Raw genomic sequence first — 21040 nt, 5'->3', positions numbered from 1 at the left:
GATGCCCAATTATGGTCTAGTTTGTATAATCAATGTGAGGCAGAAAATGTTAAAATTGACAAAAGGTTTTTCTCAGTTAGAAAATTACAAAGGAAATTTCAGAATGTTATGCAGCTAGTTCATGTGTATAATAGCCTAGTCTTTGAGAAAACTGAACCTAACACCTATAAAACATGCATTGTCACACAAGACATTAATCACACTGACACACCAGGTGACACACAAGAGTCTGACGGGGATTACTTTGATTGTCCAAATTGTTTGATTTTGTCAGAACATATAGAACAATTGGAAGATCAAATAGATACCAGGACAGAGTTATTGTCTAAATTACGACAAGATATAAAGAGGGTTTCTGTTAACACAAGATCAACAGGTAAACAGGAGGACGGTGTTGCCTCTTCATTTGTACCAAATATGCAAAATCCAGATGCTTCAGTAGAGGAATTAGAGGCAGTAGAATTACAACGGAAAAAATTACATGATAGAGCAGCACGCATTAATCTGAAAATACACGATCAGCTAATGAAAATTGTAAAAGACATTCCAAATTACAATGATAAGATGGATGCCTTTTATAATGCGGACACTTTTGAATCAAACACAGACAAATACAATCTGAATGATGAGCAAAAGAATAAAATATTCAAAGTTTGGTTACCTTCACATATGGGAAAAAGATTACAGACCACACCCAGATTAAATGATGAGAATGAAATGGCACATAGTACAAAAGAAGACAGACTTAGACAATTAGTATTGTTTATAACTGGAGAAGACATGCCTACAGTTGATATTTTAGGGAGTTTACAAACAAATATTTCTGAAGACCCATTCTCTTTTTTGGTAAAGTTTGAACAGGCCTATAGGATGGTAATGGATCTCGGGCCTCACGAAGAGCCAGCATCCATGATCAAATTTTTTGTAAAGAAGTTCAAGTACTTAGATCCTGCCTCAGTGCAATTGGCTAACACTCAGCCATCATTGCAAGAAGCAACAGTTTTTATTGACAGAATAAGGAGATCCATGAAACAAAATCAGGTCAAGGCTAAAATAGCGATAGTTCATGAGAAGGAAGACAGTCAACTGAAACCTAGAGCCACAGTATTCTCCAAGAGCAGGGATTACATTGAGCATAGAGGTAAAAATACTACACAAAGGAACAATATCCATTGTTATTTTTGTGGTATACCTGGACACTTGAAGTGGCAGTGCAGGAAATTTTTGAGAGCAGAATCAGAGATGGGTACACAAGGAACAGGTAAGCTTGGAAGGGAAAACGGACTCATGCCAAAATCATACAACACACCTTCCGCACCTGCATTACAATCATCTGCACCTGCTCATACTGCCAACAGACAAACACAGTCACCATATGCACCATTAATCAGACAGATCAGAGAAATGACAGTGAAGGAAACAGAGTCAAGGGATAGAATTCCAAGGTCTTTTAAAAAGGACACAGGTCTTCTCCCATCTCCTTCATCTTTCTGACAATCACAGACTATTCCTGTACCACATCCATTGGAATTTGTGACTCGAGTTACATTGGATGACTGTGGAAGACCATTTATCAAAGTAAGTTTAGCAGGCCAGAATGTTGTATTTCTCATTGACACAGGAGCTCAGTTAAGTGTTACAAACCTTGATTTGAAGCTAAACCCAGATTCACCAGTTTGTACAATTGTCGGTTTCAGTGGAAAAGGTGGAACTAAAGCGACCTTAGTTCCCAATGTGATTTTGGAAATACCTAGTTCTTTCAAAACAGAAATTGACATCTGGTATTGTCGTGATTCTGAAAATATACTTGGCACAGATTTTATGCAGAAATTCGGATGGGTAGTTGACCTAGGAAATCAAGTGATCTGGAAAGATTCCAATGGTTGTAAACCGGTAGTCATTGATCCTAATGATTATAGCCATGTTGGAAGTATTTGCTTGAATGATGTGGTGTCATCTGACCATTTGTGGCCTGACACTAATGATGACAAGGTATTGACAGAAATTGTACAGCTTTTTCCTTCTCTTTGGGCTCAGTTCAGGAATCAGGTTGGAACAATGAAAGACGTTATCGTGAATGTGGAGGGGCGTGATCCCCCGCCACAGCGTCAGTATAAATTGCCTCCAGAATCAATTGACTCTATGTCAAAGATCATACAGGAATTGTTAGATCAAGGTGTTATCCGAAAGGCTAATTCTGTAAGTAACAATCCTTTGTGGTGTGTTTTGAAATCTGATGGTTCTTATCGAATGATATTGGATTTACGGATGTTCAATAAGCATACACCCAATGTCGCACCAATTGTGGCAGATACTCATGACATGATGGCAAGGTTAAATGCAAAGGCCAAATACTTTTCTGTACTGGACATTAGCAATGGTTTTTTCAGTATACCTCTTGAAAAGAGTTGTCAGTATAAGTTTGCATTTACTTTCTTGGACGAGCAATATCTGTTTTGCAGGTTACCTCAAGGAGCACATTTGTCACCTAGTGTTTTTCATCAGGCATTGGCAAAGGTATTATCCAGATTTTCGAGGCCTGATTGCATTCTGCAATATGTGGATGATATTTTATTGTCTACAGAGGATAAAGAGACACATGTTTCTCTTCTGACAGAATTGTTTGAGTTGCTGCATGATGCAGGGTTGAAATTGAACACCAAAAAGGTCAAATTAATGCAGACTGAGGTCAGATTTTTAGGGGTGCTGTTGAGTCCAGGAAAAAGGCAGCCACTGCAGGAAAGAATTGAGGCAATTGCTTCCCTACCAATTCCGACATCACACAAGGCATTGAGACATTTTTTAGGTCTTATGAATTATTCAAGGGATTTCATTGAGAATTTTGCAGATAAGGCCAGATCTTTATATGATCTTTTGAAAGGTGAAAACAGTGATTATTTTGGTCCTTGGGGTGATGAACAGCAAACCTCATTTGAACAATTGAAAATGAATTTACAAAATGCACCTGCTTTGTCCACAGTAGATCCTTCGGCTCCATTTGCTTTGCAAGTGCACACATCGGGAACATCTGTTTCTGCTGTATTACTGCAATTACAGGGAGAAGAGTGGAGAATTTTGGGCTATTTTTCAAAACTTCTCTCACCTGTTGAAAAAGGTTTTGAGACCTGTGCAAGACACTTGGTAGGTGTGTACTTTGCAGTCAAAGCAACCGAACATATTGTCGGGTTCAACAAAATCATTTTGCAAACTCCTCACTCTACACTAAAACTTCTCTTTGAGAATAATATCCCAGGTGTGTCACATCAGAGATTTGCTCATTGGTTATTGTCATTGTCTCCCAAACAAATTGAGGTAGATTACAAGGCCAAATATGTTCTTCCTCAGCTGATGCAATATGAAGGACAAACTCATGATTGTTTACAGTCTTTTCAGGATCCAAGTCCATCACTTTTCAGACGGAAAGCAGAGGTAACAGACGAACCAATTTTTGTAGATGGTTCCAGATTCTATTCAGATGGGCACTATTATTCAGGATATGCCATTTTTTATCCCAAAAGAGGACAGGTTGTGAAGCACAAATTACCGAGTCATTTTTCAGCTCAAAGAGCAGAGCTAGAAGCAGTAAAAATGGTACTACAGCTGAATGAAGCAGATGATCAGTGTCCCATTACAATCTACAGTGATAGCTCTTATGTTGTAAGATCACTGACAGATTACTTGTCAGTTTGGGAAAAAAGAGGTTATGTAGATTCATCTAATAAGACTCTTGTAGATTCATCTAATAAGACTCTTGTTCACAGTGACACACTGAAGACAATTTTCAGGATAGCATCAAAAAACCCTAATGGTTTTGCTATTGTCAAGGTTCCGGCCCATAAAAAAATCTGATGATGAATTATCTGTTGGAAATGCAACCGCAGATATGCTAGCCAAAGAGGCAGCCCTGACAGGAGAAGAGGTGTTTGAACCTGAACCTCTCGAGGTTTCAGCAGTTCAAAGAACAGACACGCATATCCCTTCTTTTGCGGAAGAACAAGAAAAAGACTCATCTCTTGTTGCTTCCCGGGTTGATCCAAAACCTCCCTTTGTTTGTGAAAACGGGGTTTTGTGTCATGACTTAAACGGGGAGTTGCGTCCTGTTGTCCCAAGACATCTACAGGTTGAGTTCACAAAATACAATCATGAAAGTTTGGGTCATTTGGGCCAACAAAAATTGTTAGGCATTCTCAGAGAGAAATTTTACTGGGAAAAGATGGAAGAGACAGTGCAAAGTGTTGTTCAATCATGTCTCATTTGTGCCCAAATTAATCCAAGACCAAAAGGACAGAAACCGCCACTACTCCGAATCGCACCTGCAGATGGTCCATGGTCTACGTTACAAATCGACTACATTGGACCGTTACCATCAGGTAAAAATGGTCTCAGGTATGCATTGGTTGTGGTAGATGTTTTTTCTAAGTGGGTTGAAATTTTACCTGTCAGGAAAGATGATGCTTTGTCTACAGCTAGAGCATTAGTTAATCATGTCTTTTGTACTTGGGGGATCCCAAGAATGATCACTTCTGATCGAGGAAGTCACTTTACAGGAAAAATCATGCAAGCCGTTTGTGCTATTCTAGGGGTACGACAACAGTTTCATGTACCCTACCATCCACAGTCTGCTGGTATTGTGGAAAGGATGAATAGAACAATAAAATCCAGAATTGCCAAGATGTTATTGGACAAAGGCAATACTTGGGTTGATGCAGTACCTTTTGTACTGTTGAGTGTAAGAGGAACAACCTCTGCCACAACTCAGTTTACTCCTTTTGAACTGATGACAGGAAGAAAAATGCCATTGATTTTTCCTCATGAACCATTTTTGTCTACACCACAAAAAGATGCTGTTGCAAGGTCCAAATGGTTGCAATTGTTACAGGAAAATTTGAAAACGATTCTTCCACATGCTGCATCAAGAATGCAGAGAATGGAGCCACCATATGTATCCAAATTCAAGAAAGGGGCTCTAGTGATGATTAAAACTTTCAGGAAGAATGGACCTTGGGAAAGTAATTGGGAAGGTCCCTTTGAAATTATCGAAACCATGGGACAAGTGATGATACTTGTGCAACGAGCATCTAAGGTGGTTAAAAATACCCGCAGACAACAAAAATTGTGGGTACATGTTGATCAATGCAAACTGTATATTGCAAAATAATGATACTGCATTTCTTTTAGGAAGAAATGGATTCCAATAAGAACTGGAATACAAAACTCCACGTCCTTGATGGAAGGGATTCAACACCAATCCTTCAGGAGAAAAAGACATTTCCCAGGAAAAGCTACTATCTGATGGGAATCACATTTCTGCTGTTTTGTACTGTTTCAACTGTGGTCTACGCTGAAGATATTTCACACCATGGAACAAATACTAGTGAAGTGAAGGAACTTTTCAAAGGAACTTTACATCCAAGGAAACCAAGAGGAACGAATCTACAAAGCTTAATAGATGAGGACATACCGGACGATTCAGTAGATATTACTGGAAACATTTGCATGGGTTTTGGTGCAAAATGCTGTATTGAGCTACACTTCATACATGACACTGACATAATATTACACGCAGCCACAGGACCTAAGACGAAGTTCACACAGTTACAAGGAGATTATATACACAATAATAAGACAGGCACATGGGAATGTAGTCCTACAGATGTGTTATTCTGGAATATAGAGATAAGAGGTGAAGAGAGAGCTGTGTGGTCAGGCGACATTACAAATGATATGATCGCAAAAGGGAAAGTTGAAACATCCAAAACAGATGCTTGGTTAAGGACACAACTATTTGGGAAAGTTTTAGATCCTGCATTTCTTTCTATTACAGAAGGAGACGAGGATTGGGTAAAAACATGGAATTTTCAGATAACCAGAGAACCAGTACAAGTACAGGTATCTGTAGTTTTTACAGTTTCAAATACTATAGCTCCAGAAGTAAGGGTTACACCACAAGCAGTATATAGTCAAGAAAATATGTCTCCTTTATTACTAAAATGCAGCACGAGGTTAGAGCTACCTTCAGAATCTTTGTTAATATGGACCAAAGATAAATCATTTTTGGGAAGTTTTTCAAATGGTCCAACAAATGTTATACACAGAGGTCAATCCGGTAACGTGAGATGGTTAAATAAGGATTTTATTTTTTCTGTAGATAATCCATCTCCTAAGGATTCTGGACTTTATCAATGTTGCATTTTAACGAAATATAACTACAAACAATGTAGAGATGTAAAGGTAAATATATGGTCAGCAGTAGATAATGTATGCACACAGACAAGATTTCAACCATCTACTCCTTTTCAGATCAATCAGTTCCAAACTAAACCTCTGTTACGAGATGGAGTGTTTCTAACCATGGTATGGACCTTTAACATGTCTAACTGGAAAATCTCTTCTAGATATCCCCAGTGTCAACCACATCTCACTAACATGGAGATGGGAATAGAACAATGGTTTGGGAAAAGAACTTCAACACAGGTTAGGAGTAAGAGGGGAGTGTTTGAAGGTATTTTGGGGGGATTAGGAACAGTAGGAAGTTTAATTAACACTATGGACATTCATACACTTAAATCAGATCTGGAAAATATTGGGTATATTGGAGGAAAAGGGGTAAAGATTCAGAAAAGCTTGAATCAAGTCCTTGAAAAGATGGTTTTGAACACTGCTACTGTATTGGGATCTTCTGTATGACATCTTCAGGATGCTACTTTAGCTTTAATGGAAAGTGAACAGGAATCTCAAGTGGCCAAAACATGTCTAGAAATTCAGATTGAATATTCCACCAATCTGAAAATGATTGCACAAGCCTTACAAAGTGGAATTACCCCTTTAGGGCTAATAAGAAATTTGCCCATAGAATATAACTTTGCGTTAAACCATACAGATTTGTGGGTAAATAAGTGGTTAGGATGTGAACAGAACATTTGTGTAGGAACATCACTGATTCCAGTGTCAGGAAGAGAAGAAACCCTGGTTCCTATAGGTGTTCTGGGAATTCCTGTCAGCCCTACACAATTGTTATATTATCAATTACAGTACACAGATTTTGCATTTGATGGTATCAACACTGAACAATTAGACATTTCGTCATGCTTAAATTTTGTTTCCAAGGTAATGTGTCTACCTGGACAGGATAAAGTCATTTATGTTTCCATAATCATACTTCTTGTCATGCCAGAGTTGAGAATGTCCACACGATACATGACTTGGTGACACCAGTAAGCGCTAACAAAACTTGTTTCCAAGTCATGTCAGGAAGAGAAGCAGTTTCTGCATTCTTCTCATCTTGTGTACATGTCGAAAATCTGACAATGGGTTTATATTGTATTGAGGGAAATGTTAAAACTCTCACAAAGAAGGAAGGAAGTATTAATATTACGTCAATAGGCTCAAGACGTCTGAAAATCCTTCCGATCCAGTTCAATTTGTCACAAGTCAATAAATTCCCTTGGGATTTGTGGACAAATGAAATAAAGAAAGACAAGGGTTTATTAAATCTGCTGACAAAACAATTAAAAGAAGCTGAAATTGTATTTAGACATGAACAAGGTAATCTAAATGATATTGAACATGAATGGACGAATATGTCAGGCTCATCTTGGTGGAGAAATTTAGGAAAATCTGTAACCAGTTGGTCACAGTCTTCAGCGAAAATGGCAGCAGGAAATGTATTGTCTAATCCGATCGTTATTTTATTTATCATAGTTTTGCTGTGTATAATATATCAAATAATTATTATGTGTAAAATTAGGAGTATTTATAAGAATATAAAGGTAGAAATGAAAAAGGAAGATGATATTTTAAGAGAGATGTTAAAACGAAAAAAATATAACTCTCTGATCTAATTTTTGTTTTTACAATAGGTTTGAAAATTCAGATGACATTCAGGGCAGATGGTGATACAAGGTTTTCAGAATAAAGAATGAATGTGATACGAATGGTGAGAGAATGAGTTAGGATTGATTATGATATGTCTCAAATCATAATCAGGGGGGACTGTAAAATATCAGTATTTCTATAATAAAAAATATATGGATTAATTCTCTCATACAGAATAGCTAACAGGCTTTGCTTACTTTAGAGAAGTGACTGAGTTATTCTGAGTTCCTTGGCTCACACAGCTGTCTCTCTTGTCAAATGTATAGGTCAAGATAGTCAAAGCTGTCAAAATGTGACTATTTAGAGATAATGAATGGTTCTAAAGATCTCAGACTTTAGGCTTAAATATCTCAGACTAAGGTAATGCATAAATAACTGTATACATATTGTTAAAATAACTACGGTTCACTTAATATGGAAGAACTTCTGAACATAGTGGCAAGCCACCATATGTGGTTATAGTTTATAGGTCAGAATAGTATATAAGCCGGTCTAACTCTTGTACAGGAGATCTCATATCCCTTGAGACTCTCGAACACCCGGACAGCTGCTCAAGACTATATGTAAGAACAATGCTCGTTTTCTCTTCAAATAATTATTGCATGTCATGAACTTACTTTTCTTCATTTTTGTAATCACTTTTTGAATGAACAATTAAAAACAAGATTTATTTTATCCTCAACATTGCTTTTACTTTTTGATTCTCAACCGTGCAAGAAGATATATATATATATTTTTCTACACCCTTCCTTTTCCCCCTGCCTGCATCTTCATTTACAGCTTGTAACACTACACTAGCTCCCTCCTCCCCCCACGAATGTTAATTAGCAGAAAGGAATGTTCTTTGTCTAAGCACATGTGGTCGTATGTAGGTATGGGAGGCATTAAAGAGGCCATAGCTCTGGCTTAGTCAGCGACAGAAAAATGAAACTGACGTGCGTCGATTAAACTTCATGGCCCTGGTTTTTCACGGTTCCAGAGCCAACAGAACCAGAGAAATGGATTTCTCCTGAACCGTGTGAAATGACTAGTTCGAGTTTGGCTTTGAATGATCGCCAGCGACATGCTGGAAAAGATAGTACTATGTGCGATTCTAAACGGGGTAACCTCTGTGAGATATGGTTATTATAAGTTTCAGAACCAGATCTGTTAACTCTGAGCTAGGGGGAGGACCGTCACAAGCCAGCCCCTTTAGTGATGTCACCTGCCCAAAGTTAAGGTATTTTCCACTACCCCCTCCCTCATTTTAGCTTGGGACGCCGTGACAACAGGATCTCACATAAATGGTGACGTCTGGCTCCTCCTCACCGCATGGTTTTGCCTGAAAGGATCCAAGCATTATGTAAGTGTATTTCGGTTTTAATCCTTTATTTTATTTGTAATTGAATTGTACATACATTAATTGTCTCCCATTATAAAATCTTTTTATATCTCTGTAAACACTGCCTACCTTTTGGAGTAAATATAAAATGTATTTGTTTCGGCTCCTTGCTCTGTGACGAATTCACGTGCCTATAAGCTAATTACGCTACTAGTCTGGGTTGGCTTCGAACCCCTCTATTAATTTAAAATATTTTTTAAGAGAAAATTGGAAACTGGTGGCAGCGAAGTGTGCTCTGGGCAGGTGGGCCAGCTGGTAGTGACGGAACGGGTTTTATAAGCGGATGTGTCTAGCTACGTCCAGGAATAGTTATAATTCCCTCACTGCAGCGGCCTAATAGTCAGGGCACAACAAGTAGCCTGTCTGGCAACTAATTATCCTAGGTGTAGTTCCCTGACTGACCTGAGGGTAAAGGGGGCGCCAGCAAGCTGCGAGTTCCAAAGTGGAACTGAAAAGTGGGATATAAATAAATCCATCCCGGCAGCTGTAACATAGTGGCAGCAGTTGGGTAACTAGAATAAACCCCTGCGATAAATTGTTTGGGCAAGGCTAGCTTGCTGTTTTTCATCAGTGTGGCAGCGGTGGGATAACTAAGATAAGCCCCCCTGCACATGTGATAGCCGTGTGCGGCCATAGGTCATATAAAACCCCCCTGATCCTGACAGCCACATCCTGAAGAAAGGTCCCGATATAAGGCTTAGAAGCCAGATCTTTCTGGAAGAGAATGGACAGGGTCAACATCTGGCCTTGATGTAGCCAAGGGCTAAGCCAGACTCAAGACCAAACTGAAGGAAGGCGAAGGAGAAAGAAAAAAAAATAAATAAAATAAAAACAGTGACCGAGTAAGATTCGCACCAGGGGAAGAAGGCCTTCCAGGTACAATGCTAGATCTGAGACTTCTGTGCATTGATCACGGTCTCCAAAACCTGACCACCAAAACCTGAGGAATTTATAACTGCAGCTTCAACAGACATTATGTCAAACTGAGTGACCGAGAATTCGGCTGCAATAGGGGACCCTGGAAAAGCACGTATGGTCAATCCAGGAGGCTCCACGGAACATCTACGAGGACAGGAATCATGAAATCTCTGTGGGATCTCGTAGGATACTGCTGGAAAGGCAAGGAATCGCTGTAGATTGAAAAAAGGTGGTGCCCAGGTAGAAGGAAGGTGTAGGGATGTTGCAGAGATGGAGACAAGCCCACGAGAGACTGATCAGCTGTGGTAAATAAACAGGGCCATACTAGACCGCAACAAACGCCGAGGACTAAATTTGAGCCCAAAATCGAGCAGATGCACCAGGAGGCCGTGTGAAGAACCAGAGAAGCTGCAGAGCCAAAGAGACCCCTACAGAAGGATAGAAGAGGAGTCACAAAAAAGAACATGGAAGATCTCGGAGAGGGTAAAAAGGTCGGGCTGGCAGGGAGCGAATGCCGTAGAGGATGTGGGTCGGGAGCAAGCGCAAAGCAGCGGGATGTGGGGAGAAGATCTACTCGCCGAAAAGACTTGATCCAATTCATGGCCCGGGCCTACACTTCATGCAATGCACCAGGCTCTAGTGTGGAGGGGGAAGATACGGGCAGGAAACCAGGGGCAAAGACTACCCCGCACTAGTAGTACCGTAACGTCAACTGTTTTAGAAGAAAAGTTCCTGATCCCTGGCAGACTACACGTTCTGAGTCAGAACCACGGAGGGTCCATTTCCCTTGTTTCCCTATCTAGGAGGAGAAGAGATAAGACTAGGAAAAAAAAAATAAAAGCATATCATTGGCAGAAACCAGTCTAGAGCCTCCAGACCAGTGTCTGCCTCCTAAGTGACCCAGTAGGCGGCCTGCGGAGGAGGAGCAGACTTTTTCTCTTTAAGGTTGTAATTCTTGTGAGCAGCCTTCCCCCTATGGTTATCTTGTGTTGCCCCAAGAAGAAGAGCCCGAGAAAATTTCTATTAACAAGACTTAAAATAATTAACTTGTAAGGTAAATGCCATAAAAATAAATAAAAAAAAGCCAGAATTGCTATTTTTCATTCACTGCATTCCAACTGAAAATGCAGCAGAAAGTGATTAAAATGTGTCATGTACCCCAAAACCGGTACGAATAAAAACTATAGCTCAGCACGAAAAACAAACAAGAGCCCCCACATCTCCATCAATAGAGGGAAAGAAAGAGAATGTCTCCATTTTCTAATTTTTTTTTTATCTTTAAAATAAGAGAAACTAAACAAGTCTGATATCACCGTTATCGTGCTGACCCAATGAATCTTTGTTCCAGGTCACTCTTAGTCCTCAATGAACTCTGCAAAAGCAAAACCTAAAAACAATGGCAGATTTTTTTATTTTTTTTTAATTACCGTATATACTCGTGTATACGCCAAGCTTTTCAGCACATTTTTTTGTGCTGAATACACCCCCCCCCCCCCCTCGGCTAATACATGCATCAATTGTCCCAGAAAGCCAGCGGGGGGTGGTAGATGACAGAGGCAGGAGCCGGCGGCTGTGGCTAAAGCCTGTGCTGCTGCTAAAGAGAAATGAATATTCATTTCTCTCAGAGCGCACAGTGTCACCCACAGCCGCCGGCATCCAAAAAGACATCCTACTCACCCCTCCTGCGTGCCCTCACAGCATCTCGTTGTTCCCGGCGCCGGAAGCTCTTCCTGTGCCAAGCAGTCATGTGGCCCCGCTCATTAGGGTAATGAATATACTCGCCTCTCCACTCCCATAGGCGTGGAGGGAATGAGCAGGGCTACATGACCACTCAGCACAGGAAGAGCTGCAGGCGCTGGAACCAACAGGATGCTGCGAGGGCGCCGGGACCAATGAGACGCTATGAGGGAATGTTGAAGGTGAGTAGGATGTTTTTGTTTTTTTTAATAGGAACCATTCATACAAGGATAAGTAGCCATGCATATCAGGACAGCGATGGGGGAGCCATGCATACCAGGACAGGACGGGGGAGCCATGCATAAAAGGACAGGACGGGGGAGCCATGCATAAAAGGACAGGACGGGGGAGCCATGCATAAAAGGACAGGACGGGGGAGCCATGCATAAAAGGACAGGGACCGGGGAGCCATGCATAAAAGGAAAGGACGGAGGAGCCATGCATACCAGGACAGGGATGAGGGGACAATGCATACCCAGCTTATACTCGAGTCAATAAGCTTACCTAGTTTTCCGTGGCAGTTAGGTACCTCGTCTTATACTCGAGTCAGCTTATACTCGAGTTTATATAATTTTTTTTATTATTATTCTTTGCCAGTTGTCTGAATTTTTTTGCAGTTTTAGTACATCCGTATGGTAAAGTGTATGGTGCGATTTAAAATGAAAACTCATCCCACCCACCAAAAATAAATTAAAAAAAGGGCCCTCGTACAACTTTAACTACGGAGGAGAAAAAAAAAGTCGTGGCTCTTGGAATAAAAATAGGAAACAAGATTTTTTTTGTTTATTGTTGTTTTTGCTTCATGGCATTAAGGCGGTTGTGATTGCACCACATAAAGGGTCATGCCCCTCACCTTTCCTCTGTTTCGGGTTGTGCACTCGATATTCATCTCCTTTTGCTTCTTCAGCGCAGCTTCTAGTTTCTTCTTCAGGTCAATAGCACATTTCAGGCTGTCGTCGTTGATTCCAGCTTTTGTGAAAACCTTAATGGAAAAGTCAGAAAATTACAATACTTAAAATTCCCATAAAATAACGCTTCTGAAAGAATTTAGCTCAGTGCAGTTCCTTTATTTTTCTCTCCTGGAAAGGTACAAATTACCGTATTTTTCAAACTATAAAATGCACTAGACCATAAGACGCACCTAGCTTTTAGAGGAGGAAATTAGGGGAAAAAAAAATGAAGCAAAAAAATGTGGTCAATTCTGTACTTAATATCCCCCTATCCTGGTTTTCTGATGGGAGCATATATACATTACATTAAAAAAAACAAACCATTACACTTACCTTCCTAGCGTTCCCTCGCAGCATCCAGCTCCTTTTCCAGCAGCTGCTTTATTCTTGTAAGCAGCACATGGCAGGGACATCATGCGCTGCTTGCAAGCTGAAGGGCAGCTGACAGAATAATCAGTGCTTTGCACGCTGGGACTGTGTGCGCAGAGCAGTGAGTATTCATTGCTCGCTCTTCAGTAGCGCAAAGTGTCAGCGGGTGCCCTCCTGTAGCTGCCGGCGGGCGGTCAGGTGTGTCGCACCTTAAGAGAAATGAATAATCACATCGCTCCACGCCCATGGGAGTGGAAAGCGGTGAATATTCATTTCTCTCAGCAGCAGGCACAGGAGTTTACCGCAGCAGCCAGCTCCTGCCTCTGTGACCAACGGCTCCATCCCCCACCACAGCCATTACATCCGGACTATAAGACGCACCCCCCCCCCCCCCCATTTTCCTCAATTGGGTGTATACAATTCCCACTGGCGATAAGACGTGGTAATTACATATGCTGCCTAACCAGTGCAGACCGTACACGGTTAAACCCTGTCAGAAAGGGGAAAGGAGACAGCTAGTTGTCAATTCATCCATTCATTCATTTCCAGGGGGTATGACAATGGACACAGCACAAGACCAAGAAAAAAAAAACAAAACAAAAAAAACAACAACCGTATATACTCGTGTATAAGCCGACCCCCTAATTTTGCCACAAAAAACTGGGAAAACTTATTGACACATGTATAAGCCGAGGGTGGTGCTGCACAAGGGTTAATGGTGGCCCAACAAGATGCTCCAAGGATAAATACCCCCATATATTTCTGCACAAGGGATAATGGTGGCCCAAGAAGAAGCTCCATACATAAATACCCCCATATGCTGCACAAGGGTTAATGGGGACCTAAGTAGAAGCTCCATACATAAATACCCCCCATATGCTGCACAAGGGTTAATGGTGGCCCAGGTAGAAGCTCCATACAGAAATACCCCCCATATGCTGCTGCACAAGGGTTAATGGTGGCCAAAGTAGATGCTCCTTACATAAATACCCCCCATATGCTGCACAAGGGTTAATGGTGGCCCAAGTAGAAGCTCCGTACAGAAATACCCCCCATATGCTGCTTCCGCTGCTGCTATAAAAAAAAAAACAAACAAAAAAAAAAACAAACACATACTCACCTCTCCGTCGCTGGGGGCCAGGCGCCGGTGTAGCTGCTGGCTCAGGCCCCCGGCACTGGCTATATTTACCGTTCCCGGTTCCATTGCTGTCTCCCGGGTCCTGTGCAGTGACGTTAGCAGAGGGCACGCACTGACTACGTCATCGTGCCCTCCGCTAAATGTCACAGCCAGAGGACCAGGAGACAGCGATGGAACGGGGAGCGGTAAGTATTGCTCTGCTCCCCCATCATACTCCCCCACCCCCCTCCTGGCGCACGGTCTCTTCAGCCCCTGCTTCGAGCATGATGTCGGCGTCCCAGGCTGTTCCTGCATTCTAGGGTCACGTGGTACCGCAGCCGCTCATTAAATATGCGCATATTCATGAGCGGTACCACGTGACCGCTGAATGCAGGAACAGCTGGGACACCGAGATCATGGGGGAAGCAGGGGGGCTGCAGAGACCGTGACAGGAGGGTGGAGTATGGTCTCTGACACCCCCCACTCCCCCTCCCGGCCGACCCCCGTATATAACTCGCGTATAAGCCGAGAGGGGGACTTTCAGCCCAAAAAAATGGGCTGAAAATCTCGGCTTATGTATGAGTATATACGGTATATACTATTTGCCAAGTTTGCATCATTAGATTTGACGACCGTCTATATGAAAAAGTGAACACAAAATGAAGAACAAGACAGGGTTTCCCACTGGTACCTGTATCCAGGACTGAACCGCTGGCCAGTACTTGTTCTTTGCCATCTTACAGGCATCCTTTAAGCTGTTGAGGACGTCGGTGTTATCTTCATTCTCATTAACTTTCACATCTATGCAAAACGGAGAAATAAAGAGTTCTTTTCAGCTCATGACAAACAGGCAACGATGAGCAAGAGCAAGCAAGAGACTGCGAGCAAAAGATAGATTTTTGGTTCATACCATAAAATCTCTTTCTTGGAGCCTTAATTGAGGGACACAATACCATGGGTGTACGCTGCTGCTGCTAGGAGGCTGACACTATGCAAAACAAGAAAAATTCACTCACTGGCAGTATACACCCACCGACAGGCACCAAGCACCTCAGTTGGTGAAAAAGCAGTAGGAAAAAATCATGCAACTCTAAACATATGTACCAACTCAACAAGGGACTCAAAGACCCAACACGGTACAACTTAAACAGGGAGGGAGCTGTGTCCCCCAATGAAGGCTCCAAGAAAGAGATTTTACGGTAAGAACCAAAAATCCATCTTTCTTTATCGCCTTATTGGGGGACACAGAATACCATGGGACGTTCCAAAGCAGTCCCAAGGGCAGGAACAGCAATAAGAAATGAAAGAACAGGAAGGGCTTAGGTCGGCCGGTGCGCCACCGCTGCCTACAGAACCTTCCTACCAACAACTGCATCAGACGAGGCCTGGGTATGAACCCTGTAGAACCTCGCAAATGTGTGCAAGGACGACCAGGTCGCGGCCCTGCAAATTTGCAGAGCCAAAGCCTGGTGTCGAACGGCCCATGAAGCTGCCACAGCCCGGGTGGAGTGAGATCTCACTCCCGGAGGGGGCCGTTTTTCCTGAAGTCGGTATGCTTCCTGAATGGTAGAACGAATCCAGCGAGCGATCGTGGATTTGGATGCCGGAAGCCCTTTCCAGTGACCTTCAGAGATGACCATAAATGAATTGGATTGACAAAGTGAAGCGGTCCTAGCGAGGTAGACACGCAAGGCTCTAACAACATCCAGTTTGTGGAGCGACTTCTCAAGAGGGTGAGAAGGAGCAGGACAAAACGATGGAAGAACGATATCCTTGTTGATGTGAAAGGAGGAAACCACCTTTGGAAGAAAGGAAGGAACAGGCCTGAGGACGACTTTATCCTGATGGAACACCAGATAAGGAGAACGACATGACAAGGCCGCTAACTCAGAAACTCTTCTGATGGATGTAATGGCGATCAAAAAGGTTACCTTCCATGACAGAAGTGACAAAGGAATGTCCTGGATGGGCTCAAACGGCACCTTTTGGAGAGTGCTAAGAACGAGATTGAGATCCCACGGTTCTATTGGTGAATGATGAGGAGGAGCCACATGAGCGACTCCTTGGAGGAACGTCTTAACCTGCGGTAAGGAAGCGAGCTCTCTTTGAAAGAGGATAGACAAGGCGGAAACCTGGCCCTTGAGAGCACTGAGAGACAGACCCGAATCTAAGCCAGACTGGAGAAAACCCAGTATGGACGGAATGGAAAAGGACATTGGAAAAACTTTTTATTTATCGTCGCACCAACGGAAAAAAGCCTTCCAATGCCTATAGTAGATGCGGGAGGAGGCTGGCTTCCTGGCTTTGATCATCTGAATCATCTGGATGGAAAAGAGGGATTTTGGGTTCTTACCGTAAAATCTCTTTCTTGGAGCCTTCATTGGGGGACACAGAATACCATGGGTGTATGCTGCTGCTGCTGCTAGGAGGCTGACACTATGCAAAACAAGACAATTAGCTCCTCCCCGGCAGTATACACCCACCGACAGGCACCAAGCACCTCAGTTGGTGAAAAAGCAGTAGGAGAAGCAACCAAAAACCATGAACATATGTACCAACCCAACAAGGGACTCGAAGACCCAGCACGGTACAACTTAAACAGGGAGGGTGCTGTGTCCCCCAATGAAGGCTCCAAGAAAGAGATTTTACGGTAAGAACCCAAAATCCCTCTTTCTTTATCGCCTTATTGGGGGACACAGAATACCATGGGACGTTCCAAAGCAGTCCCGAGGGTGGGAACAGCAATAAAAGGAACGACAGAAGGAAGGGCTTAGGTCGGCCGGTGCGCGACCGCCGCCTGCAGAACCTTCCTACCAAGAGCTGCATCAGACGAGGCCTGGGTATGAACCCTGTAGAACCTCGCAAAGGTGTGCAAAGACGACCAGGTCGCAGCCCTGCAAAGTTGTGAGGCCGAAGCCTGGTGTCGCACAGCCCAAGAAGCCCTAACAGCCCGGGTGGAGTGGGCTTTCACTCCCGGAGGGGGCCGTTTCTCCTGAAGTCCATAGGCTTCCAGGATGGTAGACCGAATCCAGTGAGCAATTGTGGATTTGGAGGCCGGAAGACCTTTCCGGCGACCCTCAGAAATGAGAAGCAGGGAATCAGATTGGCGAAAAGAAGCGGTCCTGGCAAGGTAAACACGCAAGGCTCTCACTACGTCCAGTTTGTGGAGCGACATTTCCAGAGGATGAGCAGGCGCGGGACAAAACGATGGAAGGACGATATCTTCGTTAATGTGAAAGGGAGATACCACTTTTGGAAGGAAGGAACTGGCCTGAGAACAACCTTATCTTGGTGGAGGATAAGGTATGGAGAACGACAGGATAAGGCCGCCAGCTCAGAAACTCTCCTGATGGAAGTAATGGCGATTAGAAAAGACAACTGCCATGAAAGAAAAGACAGAGGGATGTCCTGGATTGGTTCGAACGGCGCCTTCTGGAGGGCGCCAAGAACAAGATTGAGATCCCATGGATCTATCGGAGAATGATGAGGAGGAGCCACATGGGCGACTCCTTGGAGAAAAGTCTTCACTTGCGGTAAGGAAGCTAGATCCTTCTGGAAGAGGATTGCTAGGGCAGACACATGGCCTTTGAGAGTACTGAGGGATAGGACCGCATCAAAACCAGATTGGAGGAAACCAAGAATGGATGGAATGGAGAATGACAGTGGAAGAACATCGTTATCATCGCTCCAACGGAAAAAGGCCTTCCAGTACCTATGGTAAATGCGGGAGGAAGCTGGCTTCCGAGCCTTGATCATGGTCTGAATGACCCGGCTGGAAAACCCTGAATTCTTCAGACTTGCGGCCTCAACGGCCATGCCGTTAAACTCAGAGACTGAGAATTCTGGTGGTAAAAAGGGCCTAGCGAGAGAAGATCTGGACGGTCTGGAAGCCTCTAGGGGACGTCCGCGAGCATGTTCACCAACTCCGCGTACCAAGGGCGTCTCGGCCAGTCTGGAGCCACTAGGATGACTGGGATGCCCTCTGACTTTATCTTTTTGACCACTCTTGGAACGAGGGCAAGGGGAGGAAACAGGTAAGGCAGCTGGAACTGGGACCACGGAATTACTAAAGCGTCGCAACCGACGGCTAGAGGATCCCTGGACCTGGCTACAAAGTGAGGAACTTTGTTGTTCATCCGCGATGCCATGAGATCAACGTCCGGGGTGCCCCAACGCTGGCATATCTGACTGAAGACTGTGGGATGAAGGGACCATTCGCCTGACGCCAGACCTTGGCGACTCAAGAAGTCGGCTGCCCAATTTTCCACCCCTGGAATGTGAACAACGGAGATCGCCGGAACGTGACGCTCTGCCCAGCGCAGCATCCTTGCCACTACTGACATTACCTGCCTGCTGTGAGTACCGCCCTGGTGGTTTTTGCACGCCACAGCCGTGGCGTTGTTTGACTGAATGCGGACTGGTTTGCCTACGAGGAGATGCTGCCAACGAAGGAAAGCAAGGAGGATTGCCCTGATCTCCAGAAGGTTGATGGGCAGAAGAGTCTCCTAGGCGTTCCAGCGCGCTTGGGCCATTTTCTGATGGTAAACCGCCCCCCAACCTAGGAGACTGGCATCGGTGGTGAAGACCTGCCACCGAGGCGGAAGAAAAGACCTTCCGCAGAGAACCGACGCCGGCAATGCCCACCAAGTCAGCGATTGCCTGACTCTGAGCGGAAGAAGAATGGGGCGGTCCAGAGAAAACGAGGTCTTGTCCCAGACTGACAGGAGGAACAGTTGGAGAGGGCGAGAGTGGAATTGTGCGAAAGGCACGGCTTCCATGGAAGCTATCATCTTCCCGAGGACCCTCATGCAGGACCGAAGGGACTTGATCCTCGAGCGTTGTAGGGACTGGATCCTTTTGGAAAGGGTTGAAAACTTGTCCCTCGGTAGAAACACCCGGGCTAGATTCGTGTCGAACCCCATGCCCAAAAAGGCCAGACGTTGGGTAGGGCGCCGGATGGACTTCTCCTCATTGACTATCCATCCGAGGCGGCCGAGAGTATCCAGGGTTATCTGAAGACTTAGGAGACAGTCTTGGCGGGACGAACCCTTGATCAGGAGATCGTCCAGATAAGAAATGATGAGAATCCCTCTGGATCGAAGGATGGCCCTGACTGTTGCCATCACCTTCGTGAAAACACGGGGGGGCGGAGGCTAGGCTGAAGGGAAGAGCCGTGAACTGGTAATGACTTTCCTGAATCGCAAACCTGAGATATTTCTGATGCTGCAAGCAAACAGGGATGTGAAGATAGGCATCCCGTATGTCCACAGAGCAGAGAAATTCTCCGGGCTCCATTGAGGCTATCACCGATCGAAGAGACTCCATTTTGAAGTGAAGAATCTTCACGTGGCGATTGAGCAATTTGAGGTCCAGGATTGGCCGCAGGGAGCAGTCTTTCGTCGGGACTACGAAGAGAGTTGAGTAGAACCCTGAAAACCGTTCGTCTGAGGGAACGGGAATAATCACTCCGGCGGAAAGAAGGGAGGAGACGGCCTGAAAGAATTCTAGAATGTGGGACTGTTGTCTTGGAGGTCGAGACAGGAAAAAACGTCTGTCTGGCGTGGAAGAAAATTCGATCTTGTAACCGGATGCAATGATTTCCCTGACCCAAGCGTCGTCGACAACCGACAGCCAAGCGTCCACGAAAAAGGAAAGTCTGCCTCCCACCCAGGAAAAACTTCCAGGTGGGGGTGCCCCGTCACTTGGAGGCAAACCTACCGGAACGGGCACCTGAGGACCTGGAGTATTGTCCTCTAGATCTCCAGTGGGGAGCGGGCTTGTAAGATGGTTTCTTCTGCTCTCGCTCCCTAGATGCAGAAGGACGTTCTTGCTGGACAGATCTCTCTTTGGACGAGAACGAACGAAAGGGCCTAAAGGGTCGAAAATTCTCTCTGTTAAAAAGGCGTCTTGGTCGAGACTGGGGGAGGGAAGTGCTTTTACCCGCAGTGGCATCGTAAATTATTTGATCCAGCTTGGCCCCAAAGAGCCTAGAACCATGGAAGGGCAGATTGGTGAGCGACTTTTTAGAGGTGGTATCCGCATTCCGTGACTTTAACCAAAGAACTCGGCGTACAGCCACTATATTGCTGTTAGCCCTTGCTACGCAACCGGCCGCATCTAAGGAGGCGGCTAAAAGGTATTTACCCGCATGATTAATTTGATCTGCTAGATCTGCCAGCTCGTCCTGGGGAGCTGCCGCTAAGATGCCCCTGCGAAGAATTTTTGCCCAAGCCGAAATGACTTTAGCCACCCAGGAGGAGGCGAAAATAGGGCAGACTGCCTGTCTGTTGGATCCTTAAGCGATGCCCCGTCTGGAAGGCAGAACCGTCTTAGAGGCTATGCGAGAAACGGGAGGGTCCACTTCAGGGGCTTTGGTCCATTTTGAAAGCAAATCAGCCTCAAAGGGGTACAGAACATCTTAATACCTGCTCAGGGTGCTCCCAATGTTTGGCTAGAGTAGTATCGAACTCCTTGTGGTTTGGAAAAGTTTGGGATGGAGGCCTTGATCGTTTAAATGGAACAGAACATTCCTGAGGAAGGGGCTTGTCCTGCTTAATCTCCAGGGTTTGGAAGATAGCCGAAAGGAGACAATCGACCATATTTCGTGTTTTAGACATGTCATCTGCTTCTGAACTAGATCCTGATTGTGGATCGTCGTCTGACCTAAGGTTATCCTCTGAAGGAGACGGACAC

The 21040-nt window shown here is 44.3% G+C and overlaps 1 protein-coding gene across 3 annotated transcripts in view; it reads right to left on the bottom strand.

The window, feature by feature from the left end:
- UVSSA (UV stimulated scaffold protein A) overlaps positions 1-21040 on the bottom strand; it is a 109461-nt gene that overhangs the window by 73270 nt on the left and 15151 nt on the right. For all 3 annotated transcript variants that reach the window (XM_073574417.1, XM_073574419.1, XM_073574418.1), the window contains 2 exons: positions 15039-15148; positions 12765-12893 (listed from right to left, as the gene is read on the bottom strand). In XM_073574417.1, coding sequence (XP_073430518.1) covers positions 12765-12893; positions 15039-15148 — 239 coding nt within the window. The remainder of the gene's footprint in view (positions 1-12764; positions 12894-15038; positions 15149-21040) is intronic.

The sequence above is a fragment of the Dendrobates tinctorius genome, unplaced genomic scaffold (assembly GCF_039654945.1).
Source record: "Dendrobates tinctorius isolate UK_male_01 unplaced genomic scaffold, ASM3965494v1 ptg000039l, whole genome shotgun sequence".
In the NCBI taxonomy this organism is placed as follows: Eukaryota; Metazoa; Chordata; class Amphibia; order Anura; family Dendrobatidae; genus Dendrobates; species Dendrobates tinctorius.
The sequence above is the reverse complement of the archived record's forward strand: the minus strand, read 5'-3'. Positions and strand labels throughout refer to the sequence as shown.